The sequence below is a fragment of the Procambarus clarkii genome, chromosome 12, assembly GCF_040958095.1.
Source record: "Procambarus clarkii isolate CNS0578487 chromosome 12, FALCON_Pclarkii_2.0, whole genome shotgun sequence".
Lineage (NCBI taxonomy): Eukaryota > Metazoa > Arthropoda > Malacostraca > Decapoda > Cambaridae > Procambarus > Procambarus clarkii.
The window spans coordinates 33540922-33566226 of NC_091161.1; the positions used below are offsets into that span (position 1 = coordinate 33540922).

At 40.3% G+C, this 25305-nt stretch overlaps 2 protein-coding genes and 3 pseudogenes across 2 annotated transcripts; 4 read left to right on the forward strand and 1 right to left on the reverse strand.

The window, feature by feature from the left end:
• Window positions 1-2155: 2155 nt before the first annotated feature.
• Window positions 2156-2932, reverse strand: LOC138363996 (pre-mRNA-splicing factor 38-like). Its single transcript, XM_069323446.1, has one exon. It carries the CDS (start codon window positions 2930-2932, stop codon window positions 2156-2158), a length of 777 nt encoding a protein of 258 aa, XP_069179547.1.
• An 8703-nt stretch (window positions 2933-11635) lies between these two features.
• LOC123753002 (pre-mRNA-splicing factor 38-like) lies at window positions 11636-12412 on the forward strand. Its single transcript, XM_069323447.1, has one exon. The coding sequence runs from the start codon at window positions 11636-11638 to the stop codon at window positions 12410-12412; it is 777 nt and encodes a 258-aa protein (XP_069179548.1).
• Window positions 12413-15964: 3552 nt separating this feature from the next.
• LOC138363997 (pre-mRNA-splicing factor 38A pseudogene) lies at window positions 15965-16690 on the forward strand (annotated as a pseudogene).
• A 3119-nt stretch (window positions 16691-19809) lies between these two features.
• On the forward strand, window positions 19810-20763 carry LOC138363998 (pre-mRNA-splicing factor 38A pseudogene; annotated as a pseudogene).
• Window positions 20764-23890: 3127 nt separating this feature from the next.
• On the forward strand, window positions 23891-24844 carry LOC138363999 (pre-mRNA-splicing factor 38A pseudogene; annotated as a pseudogene).
• The last annotated feature ends 461 nt before the right edge of the window (window positions 24845-25305 follow it).

Here is a 25305-nt window from a genome sequence, read left to right on the forward strand (position 1 = left end):
CAATGCTTGTCTCTTGTTCGTTTGGTAAGTCATATTGCAGTACAAATAACAATAATAGCATGAGTTCTGGGAGATATTGTGAGAGCGCGTCAGCGATAGGACCACTCCCCACGAGAGACATACAGTCACTGAGGGCCTGAGCCACGTACCACCCTCTCTCTCACACAATACTGTTGCCAATGAGTGAGTTTATATTCATTTTATGCATAACATGTTTTTTTCAACGCTATTACGAAAAATAAGACTTCTACAACGTAAGATACAATACCCCACGGCACACGCACGCCGCGAGGACCAGATTCACGAAAGTTGCAGCGGGAAATTTGACTCTAATTACGTTATTTTTGAAGATAGCATTAAACGGTTTGGACCACAGTGTTACCAGAACGTTGTAGTATTTTTCGTAAATATTCCATTTTTCTTCAGGTTTTCGGTTACCATGGCTCCTTAAGCTCTTTCAGTTTAGCATCATCATAGTACTGGTTGTGTCTGACCTGTTTACCAGTACTTCTTTTTGTTTGGCGTGACTCACTATTTTTGATGGCCTCATAGGTATTATTTATGAGGTCATCAAAAACTGTTGTACATTCTCAGGCCCATAATTGTTATACCAATGTTCTATGCTGTCTATAAAGAATTTTTCTTGCTCTTTCCTTACTGTTAGCCTGCGTCTACTCAGCTTAAATTCTTACTAATCATAACTCCCAGATCCCTTTCGCAATCCGACTTCGCAATCTCAACACCATCTAGCTCGCATCATGTAACTCTATCATCATTACCTAACCTCAGAACTTTACATTTATCAGCATTAAAGTGCATCTGCCAATCCTTTGACCATTTCAAAACCCTATCTAGATCAACTTGAAGTGATAGTAAGTCTTCTTCCGAATTAATTTCCCTACCGATTTTCGTATCATCGGCAAATTTGCAAATGTTGCTACTCAAACCTGAATCTAAATCATTTATATATATATTAAACAACAGAGGTCCCAGGACCAACCCGTCCTCGACTCAAGTCCATTACATTTAGCAGTCAACCCCACAGACGCATTCATAAATTTTAACATGCTGTTCATTCAAAACGGGCTAACCATCCAGTGTGATGGGGAATTTTTAGCATCACGTAACTAGCTTTTTGACACTGTACTCTCCCTTCATGTAGTCTAGGGTAGCTGCACAAATGCAGATGTACCTAATGTATTAATAAAAAAAAGGAATACCTTCATACACCTATTCTTGTAATGGTAGTGCTTACATATTTGCACTTTAACATACACATCAAAAGTACACGCACACACACAGACCAGCACAACCCCACACCTGCACAAAACCACCCAAATACATTAAGCATTTTTACTTAATTTAAAATAGAAACGTTTAAAAACATTAGTTATACGTTTGCACCAAAGGTCCATGAATTGAGTGACTGAAATTAACGTATTTTATATGTTAAAAACGACTTTATATAAATACCTTATATAAATGTCACCTTTCTGCGACCAACGTCAAAAACATCAAAAAACACATTTAAGATGGTTTTCACATTTTTCATCCAGATGAAGACCCTAATCACAGCTACTCTCCAAGCACCAGGCTCTAAGATATTTAAATATTTTATTTGTACTTGAATAAAGGTACATATTATTCTTTGGGATGGTAAATAATGAGATGTAAATAATAGCATTCATTTATTACAACAGTGTTTATTAATACATAGTTCTTATAAGACAGAAACGTGAATACAGGTCTTCAAATACATTCAAGAGTCCAAAGAAGGCTTCGTGTATAATTATATAATTATATATATAATGATAACACAGGAAGCTTGAGGTTCATATCATGAGGCGGCAGTCAAGTGTGAGGTCAACTCATGAGAGGGCAGTGAGATATTAGTGAAGTTGCAGGTCAAATGGAGCACTGTCAGCTCCTACCACATCCTCAAAAAGGTATCTCATTTACTACATCCACTGCGATATTGTTTTCCTTTGCGTTCACAACGATTCCAATCCCTTCCTCTCTCTCTATTTGATTCTCTTTCTCCACGATTTTTTCGGTGATGGGGACGATGGGCTGGAGATCCTCGTCGCTGACGTTGTTCTGATCTGCTGCGATGTCTCTTTCTCGACCTTTCCTTGCCTCTTTCATGATCTGTCTTTCATGATCCTCTTTCATGATCTGTCTCCTGTGAGTGACTTCTGCGAAGCTTTTCTCTTTCTCTGTCACATGGAAGGCCTCGGTGTGGGGAGCTAGAGTGGCCTCTGCCATCCTGGTCGTCACAGAGTGTTGTTCGGGATGGCTCTACTGGATCATTTCTTGGTCTTGGTGGAGGAAAGATGTCCTCCTCATCACTTTCCCTCTCGTGGTTGTCCAAATCATCATTTAATACGGATACTCGACCTTTAAGCTCGTTGTTGGCTTCATGAATCGGTCTCTTTTGGATCCTCGGTAAAATTATATCACATGAACATTCATCTCTTAATAAACAATCAATATATTCATCCATGTGAGTAAACTGGAACTGGCCGGAACGGTCAATAACGCGTAGTTTCCTAAAGTCATTAAGGAGAGGTTCCAGGTACTTGTAACAATTCAGTGATCCACATACAAGTCTCAAGTAAAATGCCCCCAAAGCACGAGCATACTTAAAATCCTCTTGTGTGATGAATTCTATAATTATGTCAGTCTCAGGTTGGATCTGGAGCATCTTTAGCACGAGACATAGGAATGGCGTGGGTATGCTGTTGGCTCCGTGAACACCACCAATACACCTGAGGGCTATTGCTTTGTCGACTAGTAATTCCGCCGAGAGGGCAAAGCATTCTTCTTTCCAGTATCTAGAGTCGTATATCCTAGTTCTTATAATTTTCTCAACTAAATACTGGGGATTTGTGCCGTGAGTGGCCCGGGCTTCCCTGATCGTGCGGTTGGCCATGTCGCCTACTGATTACAGAGGCCATGTTTAAATTGATTGATGAGAGAGAGAGAAGATTAAGCCACCCAAAAGGTGGCACGGGCATGAATAGCCCGTAAGTGGTGGCCCTTTTGAGCCATTTCCAGTATCAATAGATGATACTGGAGATCTGTGGAGGTGCGACTGCACCCTGCGTGACGGGAGATGTCTCCCGGACCAAGTGGTGACCAGATGGTGTGCCATGTTTAGGATGGAGGCGTATTTATTAGTGTCCTAGAGAAGAGGGTAGGAGTCAGGTGTCAGTGAGGGATAGAAGACGGGTGGGGAGGAGGAGCAAGATTATGAGAGCATATGAATATAAAAACAAAGATAACTGCAGAAGGCCTATTGGCCCGTACGAGGCAGCTCCAATTTATAACCACCCAATCCCACTCATAAACATGTCCAACCCGCGCTTGAAACAATCGAGGGACACCACCTCCACCACGTTATGCGGTAATTGGTTCCACAAATCAACAACCCTGTTACCGAACCAGTATTTACCCAAGTCTTTCCTAAATCTAAATTTATCCAATTTATACCCATTGTTTCGTGTTCTGTCTTGTGTTGATACTTTTAATACCCTATTATTATCCCGTTTGTTGTGTCCATCAATCCACTTGTAAACATAAGAACATAGAACAAAGGCAACTGCAGAAGGCCTATTGGCCCATACGAGACAGCTCCTATTTATAACCACCCAATCCCACTCATATACATGTCCAACCCATGCTTGAAACAATCGAGAGACCCCACCTCCACAATGTTACGTGGCAATTGGTTCCACAAATCAACAACCCTGTTACTGAACCAGTATTTACCCAAGTCTTTCCTAAATACAGATTTTTAAAAGTTTCCCAAAAACGTATGCAACAAAATGAAGTGTATCATTATTTATAAAATCAATAATTCTACGTAGATAAGAATAATGACGTAAGTTTTTAGAGGCGTAAACTCTACATATAGTGTGCAAGTTTCATGTAAATTGAATAATAAATAAAGGCTGTGAAACCAGATCTAGTTGTAAAAGATGGAGTTGCGTAGCGCGCGCAACAAGTTACTCTACTCGCGGTCACTCGTGACAATGCGTGATTTACGCATTTGCGGCCAGCTCATACCTTCTATGGAGAGCTCGCATGCATCTAGCTTTCAATGCTTGTCTCTTGTTCGTTTGGTAAGTCATATTGCAGTACAAATAACAATAATAGCATGAGTTCTGGGAGATATTGTGAGAGCACGTCAGCGATAGAACCACTCCCCACGAGAGACATACAGTCACTGAGGGCCTGAGCCACGTACCACCCTCTCTCTCACACAATTCTGTTGCCAATGAGTGAGTTTATATTCATTTTATGCATAACATGTTATTTTCAACGCTATTACGAAAAATAAGACTTCTACAACGTAAGATACAATACCCCGCGGCGCACTCACGCCGCGAGGACCAGATTCACGAAAGTTGCAGCGGGAAATTTGACTCTAATTACGTTATTTTTCAAGATATCATTAAACGGTTTGGACCACAGTGTTGCCAGAACGTTGTAGTATTTTTCGTAAATATTCCATTTTTCTTCAGGTTTTCGGTTACCATGGCTCCTTAAGCTCTTTCAGTTTAGCATCATCATGGTACTGGTTGTGTCTGACCTGTTTACCAGTACTTCTTTTTGTTTGGCGTGACTCACTATTTTTTATGGCCTCATAGGTATTATTTATGAGGTCATCATAAAACTGTTGTACATTCTCAGGCCCATAATTGTTATACCAATGTTCTATGCTGTCTATAAAGAATTTTTCTTGCTCTTTCCTTACTGTTAGCCTGCGTCTACTCAGCTTAAATTCTTACTAATCATAACTCCCAGATCCCTTTCGCAATCCGACTTCGCAATCTCAACACCATCTAGCTCGTATCATGTAACTCTATCATCATTACCTAACCTCAGAACTTTACATTTATCAGCATTAAACTGCATCTGCCAATCCTTTGACCATTTCAAAACCCTATCTAGATGAACTTGAAGTGATAGTGAGTCCTCCTCCGAATTAATTTCCCTACCGATTTTCGTATCATCGGTAAATTTGCAAATGTTGCTACTCAAACCTGAATCTAAATCATTTATATATATTATAAACAACAGAGGTTCCAGCACAGAGCCTTGAGGCACTCCACTTACATCATTTTCCCACTCTGACTTGATTCCATTTATACTAACTCTCTGTTTCCTTTGGTATAGCCATGCCCTAATCCAGCTTAATATAGCACCCCCAATACCATGAGACTCTATCTTTTTAATCAGTCTTTCATGTGGCACTGTATCAAAAGCTTTGCTAAAGTCAAGGTACACAATCATCACAATCCTTACCACTATCAACTGCCTCAACTATGCTAGAATAAAAAGATAACAAATTTGTTAAACATGAACGGCCATTTATAAAACAATGTTGCGACTCAATTATTAATTTATGTTTTTCAAGATGAAGACGAATTTTATTTGCTATTATAGATTCGATTAACTTTCCCACAATAGACGTTAGGCTAATTGGTCGATAGTTAGACGCAAGTGATCTATCTCCTTTCTTAAAAACTGGTATCACATTAGCAACTTTCCAAAACTCTGGCACTCTGCCTGACTCTATTGATTTATTACATATGGTTGACAGTGGGTCACAAAGCTCCTCTTTGCATTCTTTAAGCACCCTGGCAAACACTTCATCTGGCCCTGGGGATTTGTTTGGTTTGAGTTTTACTATTTGTTTAAGAACATCCTCCCTGGTAACTGCTAAACTCGTCAACCTGTCCTCGTCCCCACCCACATAGACTTGTTCGGCTGAAGGCATATTGTTAAGTACCTCTTTAGTAAATACAGATACAAAATATTTATTAAAAATACTACTCATCTCTTCATCACTATCTGTTATTTGACCTGTCTCAGTTTTTAATGGACCTATCCTTTCCCTAGTCTTAGTACGATATAACTGAAAAAAAACTTTAGGATTTGTCGTTGCTTGCCCTGCTATGCGAACTTCATAGTTTCTTTTTGCATTCCTTATCTCTTTTTTAACATTTTTAACCAGTTGTACGAATTCCTGTTCTAAAGTGACCTCCCCATTTTTAATCCTTTAGTACCAAGCTCTCTTTTTACCTATAAGGTTCTTCAAATTCTTTGTTATCCACTTTGGGTCATTAGTATTCGATCTATTCAATTTGTATGGTATACTACGTTCCTGTGCTTTGTTTAGAATATTCTTAAATAAGTTATATATTGAATCCACATCGAAATCCCCATTTAAGTCACCTATCGCTGGGTTTATGTCTCGCTCCAAGATCGGCCCACACCCCATACCCAAGACTTTCTAATCAATTTGACCCCAAAAAATTTTCTTAGGCTATTAAAATCAGCTTTTCGAAAATCTGGCACTTTAACAGAATTTTCTCCTACTGGTCTATTCCATTCTATGCTAAATCTGATATCTTTGTGATCACTGTTCCCTAGCTCACTCCCTATTTCGATGTCATTAATTTGTGTTTCCCTGTTAGTTAACACTTAAATATAAAATATTATTTTAAAATATTATTTTTTTATTATATAGCTGAAGAACCACACCAGGTGTCTTGTTACAAACCATTCGATTAATAAATCCCAGTGTCCTATTTGCCTTATTACGAACATTAATGCATTGATCCTTTTGTTTTAAATTCTTTTTGTTGTTGTTGCCGCCGTAGGCGGCTAGTTTATTGTGCACCCCATACTAATCCTGTGAGCGGTAGCGCAAAAGCATTACAGAGGGCACAAAAGGTCTTTCTCAGACCTCATCTTAGATTATTACAAACAATTTCTTCAATCCTTCACACCTTATAGATACAATGTCAGCTAGTTACAGAGAAAGTGCTATTACAAGAGCTACATATTTACAGTAAGTCATCATACATTAATGGTAGGTCTTGTCGTTAATACATAATAGTTTGGCCAATGGGGATATTACAGAGTGATAGGGGAGCTTCTGTTTACTATTAGTCCTCACAATACACTACTTATTTCTGAATCTCATATGTCATTCATCTACTAGAAGCAAAATGTAGGGAACAGTGCAAGGATTTCAGGTAATTTATCCATGGTAATAAGATAAGTTGCCATATCATACAGAGTGAGCTTAGATTTATCTCTAAAAGGCTCAATTTTACAACAATCCAAGATATAGTGTTCGAGTGTGTGTCCCTGCCTATGTCCACACACTTTACACTTTACTTCATCTAGATCCCTTTACAAGCCGAACTGCCAGAGATACTTGTAGCCAAGTCTAATACGAGCTGTGACAACATCTGTTAGTCTACTGACTTTGTTACTTGCCCCATACACATGTTTTACTTCACACATTTCATTGTGATGAACAATGGACCTACTAGTTCCAGTTTGCACTAGAACTAGTGCAAAAAAAAACAGTGTTTCTAGTGTTAAAAAACTAGTTCTACTTTCTTCAAATCCATCCAAGAGTTCTCGTCTAATGACACTTTTAAGGGACCTATTTGATAACTCAAGATTCCATTCAATACTGTCTTTATTTACTGCAGCCTTAGCAAGGGCGTCAACTTTGTCATGTTCCTGCATGCCAATGTGAGAAGGAATCCACAACATTTTTATATTTACCCTTTTGCTAAGTATTCTTACATATCTACGTCTAGCTTCCAAGACAAGCACGTTATTACTTGATTGCAAACTGTTTATTGCTCGTAGTGAGGATAGGGAGTCAGAAATAATTAAGCTGTCTACTTCAGTGTTGTCAATAATTTCGAGTGCTACCAGTATCGCTACCAACTCGGCTTGCATTGTGGACGCCCAGTTACTAATTCGGATATTTCTTTGAATTGTGCTGCCATCGGGCTGATGAGCAATAACAGCACTTCCTGCCCTCCCTGTAGCTGTATTGAGTGATCCGTCAGTGTATATGGTCTGTGCAATGTTGTTTTCAGCTTGTATATTGTGAATGTGTTCTATGGTGCTTAATTTAGCAGCAAGCTGAGCATGAGGGTTGCTTATGATTAGTTTCTTGGTGGGGTATGCAGGGGTCAGGATGTCAAAAGGTACTATCTGCCAGGGTGGAAGGAAGTGCTGTACTCTTTCATCTGTATATACATCGTGCAGTCCCATCATTTTAATATGAGTAGCAGTTCTTTGAATCCATTTAGACTCGCTAGTTCCATTTCGTATGTGTTCTAACAGTGCAACTGACACAATGTTGTTTTTGTTATCACGCAGCAGCTTTAGTCCCATCATAAGATTAATTTCAAATATTCTATCTCGAATGCTAAGTATATTTAATTCTTTCCGCATGTTGAGAACTTTGGTAGTTATAGGACAGCCAAGTATAATTCTGAGTGCTTCATTTTGCATTTTTTTCCAGTCTATCAATACTTTTGCCATTCTGCAGGACCAAAGCTGGTGCATGATAGTCTATCAGAGACCTTACATACGCTAAATACATCATTCTTGCTATTCTAATATTAATACCATATTTCGGGCTGTACCCCACTACAGTTCTGAGAGCCTTGAGTCTGTCTCTACATTGTTGATGTAACTTATTGACTGCAGTTGAGGTACAAGGGACAGAGACTCCAAAGTATTTGAAAGAAGAGACATAGTCTATTGGTATGTTGTCTATCTTAAGTTTTCGTGGTCCACTTTTGCGGTTGCCAATTTGTCTGTTAAATACCTTAGTTTTAGCAGCGTTGATTACAAGACCAAGGCTCTCACAAGCTGTATGTATACAATTTAAGACTGTTTGCATTTCGCGGTGGGTTTTAGTATGCACAAGGATGTCATCTGCATAGCTGATAGTGATGTTTGCCGGACTAGTTGGGATTGATTTTAGTAAAGCATTAATTAGAACATTAAACAAGGTAGGACTAAGTACTCCTCCTTGTGGGGTGCCTAGTTGTGCCTTTTGTCTCCATGAACAGTAAGAAAGGTTGTGATACAGTTGTGTACACTTTTACCATGTGTGAAACCATTGATATCAGGTGACATGTGCTCTTTAACTCTATACAATAATCTATTAAGCACCATTCTCTCAAAGGTTTTGCACATGCAACTGGTCAGTGAGATGGGACGGAAAGCATCAGGTTGGCCAGGCTTTGGTACAGGTACCGTAAGACTGGTGGTCCATGATACAGGCAACTGCCCAGTGACATAGCTGGCATTAAACAATTCTAATAATGGGTTACCGGGTACACGATGTAGGAGTCTTAGAATATCATAGGTGATACCGTCCTCACCAGGAGCAGTGCTCCTGCCCCTGGAGAGGGCTGCATCAAATTCATAATCTGTATATGGAACATCACATTCATCATGTTACTTGCTCAACATGAAATTTATGAGAGAATTTCTGTTGGTGGACCTCTCCTGCAATTTCTCCCTAGTGCTAGCTGGTAACATTCCAAGGCTGGAAACCTGAGCCCTGGCTTTCTGTAGCGGGTTTGGGTGTGATGTTGTCTACTATTTTTACCAATAATTTTGTTTATGCCTTTCTAGGCTTTGCCCAGGGGAGTATGCAGGTTAAGTCCACTAACAAAACCCTCCCATTCATTTTGTCTCAGTTCAGTCATTCTCTCCCTCGCCGCTGCAAGCGCGGCCTGAAACAGTTTTAACATTTGAGGAGTTCTAAGGCTCTTATATGCTTTACCTGTCTGTCTAGCAATTGATTTAAGGGGCCATGGTAATAGGATATAAGAAAGTGTTGCAGGGTATTCATAATTTATTATCCTGATACATGTGAAAGGTGCTGCACTTAGGCCAAGTTTCAGCATCTCAGCCTAAATAGAGAAGGAGAAAAAAAAAAAAAAGAATTTTTCAACCATGTTCAATTGACTTCACAGCCCACAATTGTGAACCAAAACCATTTCTACGACACTCACCTATGACGTTACTATATAGTAAAGATTTTTATGTCACATCTTTATCCCAGATGTATTTAGTGCAATAATACAGATTTTTAAAAGTTTCCCAAAAACGTATGCAACAAAATGAAGTGTATCATTATTTATAAAATCAATAAGTCTACGTAGATAAGAATAATGACGTAAGTTTTTAGAGGCGTAAACTCTACATATAGTGTGCAAGTTTCATGTAAATTGAATAATAATTAAAGGCTGTGAAACCAGATCTAGTTGTAAAAGTTGGAGTTGCGTAGCGTGCGTGACAAGTTACTCTACTCGCGCGTGACACGTTACTCTACTCGCGGTCACTCGTGACAATGCGTGATTTACGCATTTGCGGCCAGCTCGTACCTTCTATGGAGAGCTCGCATGCATCTAGCTTTCAATGCTTGTCTCTTGTTCGTTTGGTAAGTCATATTGCAGTACAAATAACAATAATAGCATGAGTTCTGGGAGATATTGTGAGAGCGCGTCAGCGATAGAACCACTCCCCACGAGAGACATACAGTCACTGAGGGCCTGAGCCACGTACCACCCTCTCTCTCACACAATACTGTTGCCAATGAGTGAGTTTATATTCATGTTATGCATAACATGTTATTTTCAATGCTATTACGAAAAATAAGACTTCTACAACGTAAGATACAATACCCCGCGGCGCACTCACGCCGCGAGGACCAGATTCACGAAAGTTGCAGCGGGAAATTTGACTCTAATTACGTTATTTTTCAAGATATCATTAAACGGTTTGGACCACAGTGTTGCCAGAACGTTGTAGTATTTTTCGTAATTTTTCGTAAATATTCCATTTTTCTTCAGGTTTTCGGTTACCATGACTCCTTAAGCTCTTTCAGTTTAGCATCATCATAGTACTGGTTGTGTCTGACCTGTTTACCAGTCCTTCTTTCTGTTTGGCGTGACTCACTATTTTTAATACAATTCATAAATAAACATACATAAAACAATTCAACCCAGCCTAGAGAACATAAAAAACATCATCACCAAAAAACTCTCACATCTCAACAAAGCCTACCTACACCAGAGAATAGCTGAAGGTTCGCCATCTGCAACATGGTATCTTCAGGCAACCAAATTAGAAAGGTTAAATATCCCAAAAGGAATCCACAGGGAAATAGCAGTTAGGCTATATAGACTACGTCTAGGTTACAGATGCAACTGGGAGATTGGTGAACCCCGACAGAGAGAGTGCATCTTCTGCCAAACTGTCACAGAAAAGCCATTACTTCACTATCTTCTGGAATGTGAAGCAACCAGTGACCTTAGAAGAGCTTTAAGAGTTCCTGAATCATGCAGTGGCCACCCTGAAGCCATCAACACAGCCACTCTCCTGGTCAACAAAGGTGTCCAGCAGCTGGACACCCTCATAAAGACTGTGAAGCAGTATCCTCCCCCACGATAACAGCTTGATTAAATGCAACCTCAGAACACTGGAAAAAAAATTGTACCACTTACGGGCTATTCATGCCCGTGCCACCTCTTGGGTGGCTTAATCTTTATCAATCAATCAATCAAACATGGCACACCATCTGGTCACCACTTGGTCCGGGAGACATCTCCCGTCACGCAGGGTGCAGTCGCACCTCCACAGATCTCCAGTATCATCTATTGATACTGGAAATGGCTCAAAAGGGCCACCACTTACGGGCTATTCATGCCCGTGCCACCTTTTGGGTGGCTTAATCTTCTCTCTCTCTCATCAATCAATTTAAACATGGCCTCTGTAATCAGTAGGCGACATGGCCAACCGCACGATCAGGGAAGCCCGGGCCACTCACGGCACAAACCCCCAGTATTTAGTTGAGAAAATTATAAGAACTAGGATATACGACTCTAGATACTGGAAAGAAGAATGCTTTGCCCTCTCGGCGGAATTACTAGTCGACAAAGCAATAGCCCTCAGGTGTATTGGTGGTGTTCACGGAGCCAACAGCATACCCACGCCATTCCTATGTCTCGTGCTAAAGATGCTCCAGATCCAACCTGAGACTGACATAATTATAGAATTCATCACACAAGAGGATTTTAAGTATACTCGTGCTTTGGGGGCATTTTACTTGAGACTTGTATGTGGATCACTGAATTGTTACAAGTACCTGGAACCTCTCCTTAATGACTTTAGGAAACTACGCGTTATTGACCGTTCCGGCCAGTTCCAGTTTACTCACATGGATGAATATATTGATTGTTTATTAAGAGATGAATGTTCATGTGATATAATTTTACCGAGGATCCAAAAGAGACCGATTCATGAAGCCAACAACGAGCTTAAAGGTCGAGTATCCGTATTAAATGATGATTTGGACAACCACGAGAGGGAAAGTGATGAGGAGGACATCTTTCCTCCACCAAGACCAAGAAATGATCCAGTAGAGCCATCCCGAACAACACTCTGTGACGACCAGGATGGCAGAGGCCACTCTAGCTCCCCACACCGAGGCCTTCCATGTGACAGAGAAAGAGAAAAGCTTCGCAGAAGTCACTCACAGGAGACAGATCATGAAAGAGGATCATGAAAGACAGATCATGAAAGAGGCAAGGAAAGGTCGAGAAAGAGACATCGCAGCAGATCAGAACAACGTCAGCGACGAGGATCTCCAGCCCATCGTCCCCATCACCGAAAAAATCGTGGAGAAAGAGAATCAAATAGAGAGAGAGGAAGGGATTGGAATCGTTGTGAACGCAAAGGAAAACAATATCGCAGTGGATGTAGTAAATGAGATACCTTTTTGAGGATGTGGTAGGAGCTGACAGTGCTCCATTTGACCTGCAACTTCACTAATATCTCACTGCCCTCTAATGAGTTGACCTCACACTTGACTGCCGCCTCATGATATGAACCTCAAGCTTCCTGTGTTATCATTATATATATAATTATATAATTATACACGAAGCCTTCTTTGGACTCTTGAATGTATTTGAAGACCTGTATTCACGTTTCTGTCTTATAAGAACTATGTATTAATAAACACTGTTGTAATAAATGAATGCTATTATTTACATCTCATTATTTACCATCCCAAAGAATAATATGTACCTTTATTCAAGTACAAATAAAATATTTAAATATCTTAGCGCCTGGTGCTTGGAGAGTAGCTGTGATTAGGGTCTTCATCTGGATGAAAAATGTGAAAACCATCTTAAATGTGTTTTTTGATGTTTTTGACGTTGGTCGCAGAAAGGTGACATTTATATAAGGTATTTATATAAAGTCGTTTTTAACATATAAAATACGTTAATTTCAGTCACTCAATTCATGGACCTTTGGTGCAAACGTATAACTAATGTTTTTAAACGTTTCTATTTTAAATTAAGTAAAAATGCTTAATGTATTTGGGTGGTTTTGTGCAGGTGTGGGGTTGTGCTGGTCTGTGTGTGTGCGTGTACTTTTGATGTGTATGTTAAAGTGCAAATATGTAAGCACTACCATTACAAGAATAGGTGTATGAAGGTATTCCTTTTTTTTATTAATACATTAGGTACATCTGCATTTGTGCAGCTACCCTAGACTACATGAAGGGGGAGTACAGTGTCAAAAAGCTAGTTACGTGATGCTAAAAATTCCCCATCACACTGGATGGTTAGCCCGTTTTGAATGAACAGCATGTTAAAATTTATGAATGCGTCTGTGGGGTTGACTGCTAAATGTAATGGACTTGAGTCGAGGACGGGTTGGTCCTGGGACCTCTGTTGTTTAATATATATATAAATGATTTAGATTCAGGTTTGAGTAGCAACATTTGCAAATTTGCCGATGATACGAAAATCGGTAGGGAAATTAATTCGGAAGAAGACTTACTATCACTTCAAGTTGATCTAGATAGGGTTTTGAAATGGTCAAAGGATTGGCAGATGCACTTTAATGCTGATAAATGTAAAGTTCTGAGGTTAGGTAATGATGATAGAGTTACATGATGCGAGCTAGATGGTGTTGAGATTGCGAAGTCGGATTGCGAAAGGGATCTGGGAGTTATGATTAGTAAGAATTTAAGCTGAGTAGACGCAGGCTAACAGTAAGGAAAGAGCAAGAAAAATTCTTTATAGACAGCATAGAACATTGGTATAACAATTATGGGCCTGAGAATGTACAACAGTTTTTGATGACCTCATAAATAATACCTATGAGGCCATCAAAACAAGTGAGTCACGCCAAACAAAAAGAAGTACTGGTAAACAGGTCAGACACAACCAGTACTATGATGATGCTAAACTGAAAGAGCTTAAGGAGCCATGGTAACCGAAAACCTGAAGAAAAATGGAATATTTACGAAAAATACTACAACGTTCTGGTAACACTGTGGTCCAAACCGTTTAATGATATCTTCAAAAATAACGTAATTAGAGTCAAATTTCCCGCTGCAACTTTCGTGAATCTGGTCCTCGCGGCGTGCGTGCGCCGCGGGGTATTGTATCTTACGTTGTAGAAGTCTTATTTTTCGTAATAGCGTTGAAAAAAACATGTTATGCATAAAATGAATATAAACTCACTCATTGGCAACAGTATTGTGTGAGAGAGAGGGTGGTACGTGGCTCAGGCCCTCAGTGACTGTATGTCTCTCGTGGGGAGTGGTCCTATCGCTGACGCGCTCTCACAATATCTCCCAGAACTCATGCTATTATTGTTATTTGTACTGCAATATGACTTACCAAACGAACAAGAGACAAGCATTGAAAGCTAGATGCATGCGAGCTCTCCATAGAAGGTACGAGCTGGCCGCAAATGCGTAAATCACGCATTGTCACGAGTGACCGCGAGTAGAGTAACTTGTCGCGCGCGCTACTCAACTCCAACTTTTACAACTAGATCTGGTTTCACAGCCTTTATTTATTATTCAATTAACATGAAACTTACACACTATATGTAGAGTTTACGCCTCTAAAAACTTACGTCATTATTCTTATCTACATAGATTTATTGATTTTATAAATAATGATACACTTCATTTTGTTGCATACGTTTTTGGGAAACTTTTAAAAATCTGTATTTAGGAAAGACTTGGGTAAATACTGGTTCAGTAACAGGGTTGTTGATTTGTGGAACCAATTGCCACATAACATTGTGGAGGTGGGGTCTCTCGATTGTTTCAAGCATGGGTTGGACATGTATATGAGTGGGATTGGGTGGTTATAAATAGGAGCTGTCTCGTATGGGCCAATAGGCCTTCTGCAGTTGCCTTTGTTCTATGTTCTTATGTTTACAAGTGGATTGATGGACACAACAAACGGGATAATAATAGGGTATTAAAAGTATCAACACAAGACAGAACACGAAACAATGGGTATAAATTGGATAAATTTAGATTTAGGAAAGACTTGGGTAAATACTGGTTCGGTAACAGGGTTGTTGATTTGTGGAACCAATTACCGCATAACGTGGTGGAGGTGGTGTCCCTCGATTGTTTCAAGCGCGGGTTGGACATGTTTATGAGTGGGATTGGGTGGTTATAAATAGGAGCTGCCTCGTACGGGCCAATAGGCCTTCTGCAGTTATCTTTGTTTTTATATTCATATGCTCTCATAATCTTGCTCCTCCTCCCCACCCGTCTTCTATCCCTCACTGACACCTGACTCCTACCCTCTTCTCTAGGACACTAATAAATACGCCTCCATCCTAAACATGGCACACCATCTGGTCACCACTTGGTCCGGGAGACATCTCCCGTCACGCAGGGTGCAGTCGCACCTCCACAGATCTCCAGTATCATCTATTGATACTGGAAATGGCTCAAAAGGGCCACCACTTACGGGCTATTCATGCCCGTGCCACCTTTTGGGTGGCTTAATCTTCTCTCTCTCTCATCAATCAATTTAAACATAGGCCTCTGTAATCAGTAGGCGACATGGCCAACCGCACGATCAGGGAAGCCCGGGCCACTCACGGCACAAACCCCCAGTATTTAGTTGAGAAAATTATAAGAACTAGGATATACGACTCTAGATACTGGAAAGAAGAATGACTTGCCCTCTCGGCGGAATTACTAGTCGACAAAGCAATAGCCCTCAGGTGTATTGGTGGTGTTCACGGAGCCAACAGCATACCCACGCCATTCCTATGTCTCGTGCTAAAGATGCTCCAGATCCAACCTGAGACTGACATAATTATACAATTCATCACACATGAGGATTTTAAGTATGCTCGTGCTTTGGGGGCATTTTACTTGAGACTTGTATGTGGATCACTGAATTGTTACAAGTACCTGGAACCTCTCCTTAATGACTTTAGGAAACTACGCGTTATTGACCGTTCCGGCCAGTTCCAGTTTACTCACATGGATGAATATATTGATTGTTTATTAAGAGATGAATGTTCATGTGATATAATTTTACCGAGGATCCAAAAGAGCCCGATTCATGAAGCCAACAACGAGCTTAAAGGTCGAGTATCCGTATTAAATGATGATTTGGACAACCACGAGAGGGAAAGTGATGAGGAGGACATCTTTCCTCCACCAAGACCAAGAAATGATCCAGTAGAGCCATCCCGAACAACACTCTGTGACGACCAGGATGGCAGAGGCCACTCTAGCTCCCCACACCGAGGCCTTCCATGTGACAGAGAAAGAGAAAAGCTTCGCAGAAGTCACTCACAGGAGACAGATCATGAAAGAGGCAAGGAAAGGTCGAGAAAGAGACATCGCAGCAGATCAGAACAACGTCAGCGACGAGGATCTCCAGCCCATCGTCCCCATCACCGAAAAAATCGTGGAGAAAGAGAATCAAATAGAGAGAGAGGAAGGGATTGGAATCGTTGTGAACGCAAAGTAAAACAATATCGCAGTGGATGTAGTAAATGAGATACCTTTTTGAGGATGTGGTAGGAGCTGACAGTGCTCCATTTGACCTGCAACTTCACTAATATCTCACTGCCCTCTCATGAGTTGACCTCACACTTGACTGCCGCCTCATGATATGAACCTCAAGCTTCCTGTGTTATCATTATATATAATTATAATTATACACGAAGCCTTCTTTGGACTCTTGTAATGTATTTGAAGACCTGTATTCACGTTTCTGTCTTATAAGAACTATGTATTAATAAACACTGTTGTAATAAATGAATGCTATTATTTACATCTCATTATTTACCATCCCAAAGAATAATATGTACCTTTATTCAAGTACAAATAAAATATTTAAATATCTTAGCGCCTGGTGCTTGGAGAGTAGCTGTGATTAGGGTCTTCATCTGGATGAAAAATGTGAAAACCATCTTAAATGTGTTTTTTGATGTTTTTGACGTTGGTCGCAGAAAGGTGACATTTATATAAGGTATTTATATAAAGTCGTTTTTAACATATAAAATACGTTAATTTCAGTCACTCAATTCATGGACCTTTGGTGCAAACGTATAACTAATGTTTTTAAACGTTTCTATTTTAAATTAAGTAAAAATGCTTAATGTATGTGGGTGGTTTTGTGCAGGTGTGGGGTTGTGCTGGTCTGTGTGTGTGCGTGTACTTTTGATGTGTATGTTAAAGTGCAAATATGTAAGCACTACCATTACAAGAATAGGTGTATGGAGGTATTCCTTTTTTTTATTAATACATTAGGTACATCTGCATTTGTGCAGCTACCCTAGACTACATGAAGGGGGAGTACAGTGTCAAAAAGCTAGTTACGTGATGCTAAAAATTCCCCATCACACTGGATGGTTAGCCCGTTTTGAATGAACAGCATGTTAAAATTTATAAATGCGTCTGTGGGGTTGACCTGCTAAATGTAATGGACTTGAGTCGAGGACGGGTTGGTCCTGGGACCTCTGTTGTTTAATATATATATAAATGATTTAGATTCAGGTTTGAGTAGCAACAATTGCAAATTTGCCGATGATACGAAAATCGGTAGGGAAATTAATTCGGAAGAAGACTTACTATCACTTCAAGTTGATCTAGATAGGGTTTTGAAATGGTCAAAGGATTGGCAGATGCACTTTAATGCTGATAAATGTAAAGTTCTGAGGTTAGGTAATGATGATAGAGTTACATGATGCGAGCTAGATGGTGTTGAGATTGCGAAGTCGGATTGCGAAAGGGATCTGGGAGTTATGATTAGTAAGAATTTAAGCTGAGTAGACGCAGGCTAACAGTAAGGAAAGAGCAAGAAAAATTCTTTATAGACAGCATAGAACATTGGTATAACAATTATGGGCCTGAGAATGTACAACAGTTTTTGATGACCTCATAAATAATACCTATGAGGCCATCAAAACTAGTGAGTCACGCCAAACAAAAAGAAGTACTGGTAAACAGGTCAGACACAACCAGTACTATGATGATGCTAAACTGAAAGAGCTTAAGGAGCCATGGTAACCGAAAACCTGAAGAAAAATGGAAATATTTACGAAAAATACTACAACGTTCTGGCAACACTGTGGTCCAAACCGTTTAATGATATCTTCAAAAATAACGTAATTAGTAGTCAAATTTCCCGCTGCAACTTTCGTGAATCTGGTCCTCGCGGCGTGCGTGCGCCGCGGGGTATTGTATCTTACGTTGTAGAAGTCTTATTTTTCGTAATAGCGTTGAAAAAAACATGTTATGCATAAAATGAATATAAACTCACTCATTGGCAACAGTATTGTGTGAGAGAGAGGGTGGTACGTGGCTCAGGCCCTCAGTGACTGTATGTCTCTCGTGGGGAGTGGTCCTATCGCTGACGCACTCTCACAATATCTGCTAGAACTCATGCTATTATTGTTATTTGTACTGCAATATGACTTACCAAACGAACAAGAGACAAGCATTGAAAGCTAGATGCATGCGAGCTCTCCATAGAAGGTACGAGCTGGCCGCAAATGCGTAAATCACGCATTGTCACGAGTGACCGCGAGTAGAGTAACTTGTCGCGCGCGCTACTCAACTCCAACTTTTACAACTAGATCTGGTTTCACAGCCTTTATTTATTATTCAATTTACATGAAACTTGCACACTATATGTAGAGTTTACGCCTCTAAAAACTTACGTCATTATTCTTATCTACATAGATTTATTGATTTTATAAATAATGATACACTTCATTTTGTTGCATACGTTTTTGGGAAACTTTTAAAAATCTGTATTTAGGAAAGACTTGGGTAAATACTGGTTCAGTAACAGGGTTGTTGATTTGTGGAACCAATTGCCACATAACATTGTGGAGGTGGGGTCTCTCGATTGTTTCAAGCATGGGTTGTACATGTATATGAGTGGGATTGGGTGGTTATAAATAGGAGCTGTCTCGTATGGGCCAATAGGCCTTCTGCAGTTGCCTTTGTTCTATGTTCTTATGTTTACAAGTGGATTGATGGACACAACAAACGGGATAATAATAGGGTATTAAAAGTATCAACACAAGACAGAACACGAAAGAATGGGTATAAATTGGATAAATTTAGATTTAGGAAAGACTTGGGTAAATACTGGTTCGGTAACAGGGTTGTTGATTTGTGGAACCAATTACCGCATAACGTGGTGGAGGTGGTGTCCCTCGATTGTTTCAAGCGCGGGTTGGACATGTTTATGAGTGGGATTGGGTGGTTATAAATAGGAGCTGCCTCGTACGGGCCAATAGGCCTTCTGCAGTTATCTTTGTTTTTATATTCAGATGCTCTCATAATCTTGCTCCTCCTCCCCACCCGTCTTCTATCCCTCACTGACACCTGACTCCTACCCTCTTCTCTAGGACACTAATAAATACGCCTCCATCCTAAACATGGCACACCATCTGGTCACCACTTGGTCCGGGAGACATCTCCCGTCACGCAGGGTGCAGTCGCACCTCCACAGATCTCCAGTATCATCTATTGATACTGGAAATGGCTCAAAAGGGCCACCACTTACGGGCTATTCATGCCCGTGCCACCTTTTGGGTGGCTTAATCTTCTCTCTCTCTCATCAATCAATTTAAACATAGCCTCTGTAATCAGTAGGCGACATGGCCAACCGCACGATCAGGGAAGCCCGGGCCACTCACGGCACAAACCCCCAGTATTTAGTTGAGAAAATTATAAGAACTAGGATATACGACTCTAGATACTGGAAAGAAGAATGCTTTGCCCTCTCGGCGGAATTACTAGTCGACAAAGCAATAGCCCTCAGGTGTATTGGTGGTGTTCACGGAGCCAACAGCATACCCACGCCATTCCTATGTCTCGTGCTAAAGATGCTCCAGATCCAACCTGAGACTGACATAATTATAGAATTCATCACACAAGAGGATTTTAAGTATGCTCGTGCTTTGGGGGCATTTTACTTGAGACTTGTATGTGGATCACTGAATTGTTACAAGTACCTGGAACCTCTCCTTAATGACTTTAGGAAACTACGCGTTATTGACCGTTCCGGCCAGTTCCAGTTTACTCACATGGATGAATATATTGATTGTTTATTAAGAGATGAATGTTCATGTGATATAATTTTACCGAGGATCCAAAAGAGACCGATTCATGAAGCCAACAACGAGCTTAAAGGTCGAGTATCCGTATTAAATGATGATTTGGACAACCACGAGAGGGAAAGTGATGAGGAGGACATCTTTCCTCCACCAAGACCAAGAAATGATCCAGTAGAGCCATCCCGAACAACACTCTGTGACGACCAGGATGGCAGAGGCCACTCTAGCTCCCCACACCGAGGCCTTCCATGTGACAGAGAAAGAGAAAAGCTTCGCAGAAGTCACTCACAGGAGACAGATCATGAAAGAGGCAAGGAAAGGTCGAGAAAGAGACATCGCAGCAGATCAGAACAACGTCAGCGACGAGGATCTCCAGCCCATCGTCCCCATCACCGAAAAAATCGTGGAGAAAGAGAATCAAATAGAGAGAGAGGAAGGGATTGGAATCGTTGTGAACGCAAAGGAAAACAATATCGCAGTGGATGTAGTAAATGAGATACCTTTTTGAGGATGTGGTAGGAGCTGACAGTGCTCCATTTGACCTGCAACTTCACTAATATCTCACTGCCCTCTCATGAGTTGACCTCACACTTGACTGCCGCCTCATGATATGAACCTCAAGCTTCCTGTGTTATCATTATATATATAATTATATAATTATACACGAAGCCTTCTTTGGACTCTTGAATGTATTTGAAGACCTGTATTCACGTTTCTGTCTTATAAGAACTATGTATTAATAAACACTGTTGTAATAAATGAATGCTATTATTTACATCTCATTATTTACCATCCCAAAGAATAATATGTACCTTTATTCAAGTACAAATAAAATATTTAAATATCTTAGCGCCTGGTGCTTGGAGAGTAGCTGTGATTAGGGTCTTCATCTGGATGAAAAATGTGAAAACCATCTTAAATGTGTTTTTTGATGTTTTTGACGTTGGTCGCAGAAAGGTGACATTTATATAAGGTATTTATATAAAGTCGTTTTTAACATATAAAATACGTTAATTTCAGTCACTCAATTCATGGACCTTTGGTGCAAACGTATAACTAATGTTTTTAAACGTTTCTATTTTAAATTAAGTAAAAATGCTTAATGTATTTGGGTGGTTTTGTGCAGGTGTGGGGTTGTGCTGGTCTGTGTGTGTGCGTGTACTTTTGATGTGTATGTTAAAGTGCAAATATGTAAGCACTACCATTACAAGAATAGGTGTATGAAGGTATTCCTTTTTTTTATTAATACATTAGGTACATCTGCATTTGTGCAGCTATCCTAGACTACATGAAGGGGGAGTACAGTGTCAAAAAGCTAGTTACGTGATGCTAAAAATTCCCCATCACACTGGATGGTTAGCCCGTTTTGAATGAACAGCATGTTAAAATTTATGAATGCGTCTGTGGGGTTGACTGCTAAATGTAATGGACTTGAGTCGAGGACGGGTTGGTCCTGGGACCTCTGTTGTTTAATATATATATAAATGATTTAGATTCAGGTTTGAGTAGCAACAATTGCAAATTTGCCGATGATACGAAAATCGGTAGGGAAATTAATTCGGAAGAAGACTTACTATCACTTCAAGTTGATCTAGATAGGGTTTTGAAATGGTCAAAGGATTGGCAGATGCACTTTAATGCTGATAAATGTAAAGTTCTGAGGTTAGGTAATGATGATAGAGTTACATGATGCGAGCTAGATGGTGTTGAGATTGCGAAGTCGGATTGCGAAAGGGATCTGGGAGTTATGATTAGTAAGAATTTAAGCTGAGTAGACGCAGGCTAACAGTAAGGAAAGAGCAAGAAAAATTCTTTATAGACAGCATAGAACATTGGTATAACAATTATGGGCCTGAGAATGTACAACAGTTTTTGATGACCTCATAAATAATACCTATGAGGCCATCAAAAATAGTGAGTCACGCCAAACAAAAAGAAGTACTGGTAAACAGGTCAGACACAACCAGTACTATGATGATGCTAAACTGAAAGAGCTTAAGGAGCCATGGTAACCGAAAACCTGAAGAAAAATGGAATATTTACGAAAAATTACGAAAAATACTACAACGTTCTGGCAACACTGGTCCAAACCGTTTAATGATATCTTCAAAAATAACGTAATTAGAGTCAAATTTCCCGCTGCAACTTTCGTGAATCTGGTCCTCGCGGCGTGAGTGCGCCGCGGGGTATTGTATCTTACAATGTAGAAGTCTTATTTTTCGTAATAGCGCTGAAAAAATCATGTTATGCATAAAATGAATATAAACTCACACATTGGCAACAGTATTGTGTGAGAGAGAGGGTGGTACGTGGCTCAGGCCCTCAGTGACTGTATGTCTCTCGTGGGGAGTGGTCCTATCGCTGATGCGCTCTCACAATATCTCCCAGAACTCATGCTATTATTGTTATTTGTACTGCAATATGACTTACCAAACGAACAAGAGACAAGCATTGAAAGCTAGATGCATTCGAGCTCTCCATAGAAGGTACGAGCTGGCCGCAAATGCGTAAATCATGCATTGTCACGAGTGACCGCGAGTAGAGTAACTTGTCGCGCGCGCTACTCAACTCCAACTTATACAACTAGATCTGGTTTCACAGCTTTTATTTATTATTCAATTTACATGAAACTTGCACACTATATGTAGAGTTTACGCCTCTAAAAACTTACGTCATTATTCTTATCTACATAGATTTATTGAATTTATAAATAATGATACACTTCATTTAGTTGCATACGTTTTTGGGAAACTTTTAAAAATCTGTATTTAGGAAAGACTTGGGTAAATACTGGTTCAGTAACAGGGTTGTTGATTTGTGGAACCAATTGCCACGTAACATTGTGGAGGTGGGGTCTCTCGATTGTTTCAAGCATGGGTTGGACATGTATATGAGTGGGATTGGGTGGTTATAAATAGGAGCTGTCTCGTATGGGCCAATAGGCCTTTTGCAGTTGCCTTTGTTCTATGTTCTTATGTTTACAAGTGGATTGATGGACACAACAAACGGGATAATAATAGGGTATTAAAAGTATCAACACAAGACAGAACACGAAACAATGGGTATAAATTGGATAAATTTAGATTTAGGAAAGACTTGGGTAAATACTGGTTCGGTAACAGGGTTGTTGATTTGTGGAACCAATTACCGTATAACGTGGTGGAGGTGGTATCCCTCGATTGTTTCAAGCGCGGGTTGGACATGTTTATGAGTGGGATTGGGTGGTTATAAATAGGAGCTGCCTCGTACGGGCCAATAGGCCTTCTGCAGTTATCTTTGTTTTTATATTCATATGCTCTCATAATCTTGCTCCTCCTCCCCACCCGTCTTCTATCCCTCACTGACACCTGACTCCTACCCTCTTCTCTAGGACACTAATAAATACGCCTCCATCCTAAACATGGCACACCATCTGGTCACCACTTGGTCCGGGAGACATCTCCCGTCACGCAGTGTGCAGTCGCACCTCCACAGATCTCCAGTATCATCTATTGATACTGGAAATGGCTCAAAAGGGCCACCACTTACGGGCTATTCATGCCCGTGCCACCTTTTGGGTGGCTTAATCTTCTCTCTCTCTCATCAATCAATTTAAACATGGCCTCTGTAATCAGTAGGCGACATGGCCAACCGCACGATCAGGGAAGCCCGGGCCACTCACGGCACAAACCCCCAGTATTTAGTTGAGAAAATTATAAGAACTAGGATATACGACTCTAGATACTGGAAAGAAGAATGCTTTGCCCTCTCAGCGGAATTACTAGTCGACAAAGCAATAGCCCTCAGGTGTATTGGTGGTGTTCACGGAGCCAACAGCATACCCACGCCATTCCTATGTCTCGTGCTAAAGATGCTCCAGATCCAACCTGAGACTGACATAATTATAGAATTCATCACACAAGAGGATTTTAAGTATGCTCGTGCTTTGGAGGCATTTTACTTGAGACTTGTATGTGGATCACTGAATTGTTACAAGTACCTGGAACCTCTCCTTAATGACTTTAGGAAACTAAGCGTTATTGACCGTTCCGACCAGTTCCAGTTTACTCACATGGATGAATATATTGATTGTTTATTAAGAGATGAATGTTCATGTGATATAATTTTACCGAGGATCCAAAAGAGACCGATTCATGAAGCCAACAACGAGCTTAAAGGTCGAGTATCCGTATTAAATGATGATTTGGACAACCACGAGAGGGAAAGTGATGAGGAGGACATCTATCCTCCACCAAGACCAAGAAATGATCCAGTAGAGCCATCCCGAACAACACTCTGTGACGACCAGGATGGCAGAGGCCACTCTAGCTCCCCACACCGAGGCCTTCCATGTGACAGAGAAAGAGAAAAGCTTCGCAGAAGTCACTCACAGGAAACAGATCATGAAAGAGGCAAGGAAAGGTCGAGAAAGAGACATCGCAGCAGATCAGAACAACGTCAGCGACGAGGATCTCCAGCCCATCGTCCCCATCACCGAAAAAATCGTGGAGAAAGAGAATCAAATAGAGAGAGAGGAAGGGATTGGAATCGTTGTGAACGCAAAGGAAAACAATATCGCAGTGGACGTAGTAAATGAGATACCTTTTTGAGGATGTGGTAGGAGCTGACAGTGCTCCATTTGACCTGCAACCTCACTAATATCTCACTGCCCTCTCATGAGTTGACCTCACACTTGACTGCCGCCTCATGATATGAACCTCAAGCTTCCTTTGTTATCATTATATATATAATTATATAATTATACACGAAGCCTTCTTTGGACTCTTGTATGTATTTGAAGACCTGTATTCACGTTTCTGTCTTATAAGAACTATGTATTAATAAACACTTGTAATAAATGAATGCTATTATTTACATCTCATTATTTACCATCCCAAAGAATAATATGTACCTTTATTCAAGTACAAATAAAATATTTAAATATCTTAGCGCCTGGTGCTTGGAGAGTAGCTGTGATTAGGGTCTTCATCTGGATGAAAAATGTGAAAACCATCTTAAATGTGTTTTTTGACGTTGGTCGCAGAAAGGTGACATTTA

Bases quoted from the DNA above. Each gene is read 5' to 3' on its own strand.
- LOC138363996 (XM_069323446.1), bottom strand. From the start codon at position 2,932: ATGGCCAACCGCACGATCAGGGAAGCCCGGGCCACTCACGGCACAAAT.
- LOC123753002 (XM_069323447.1), top strand. From the start codon at position 11,636: ATGGCCAACCGCACGATCAGGGAAGCCCGGGCCACTCACGGCACAAAC.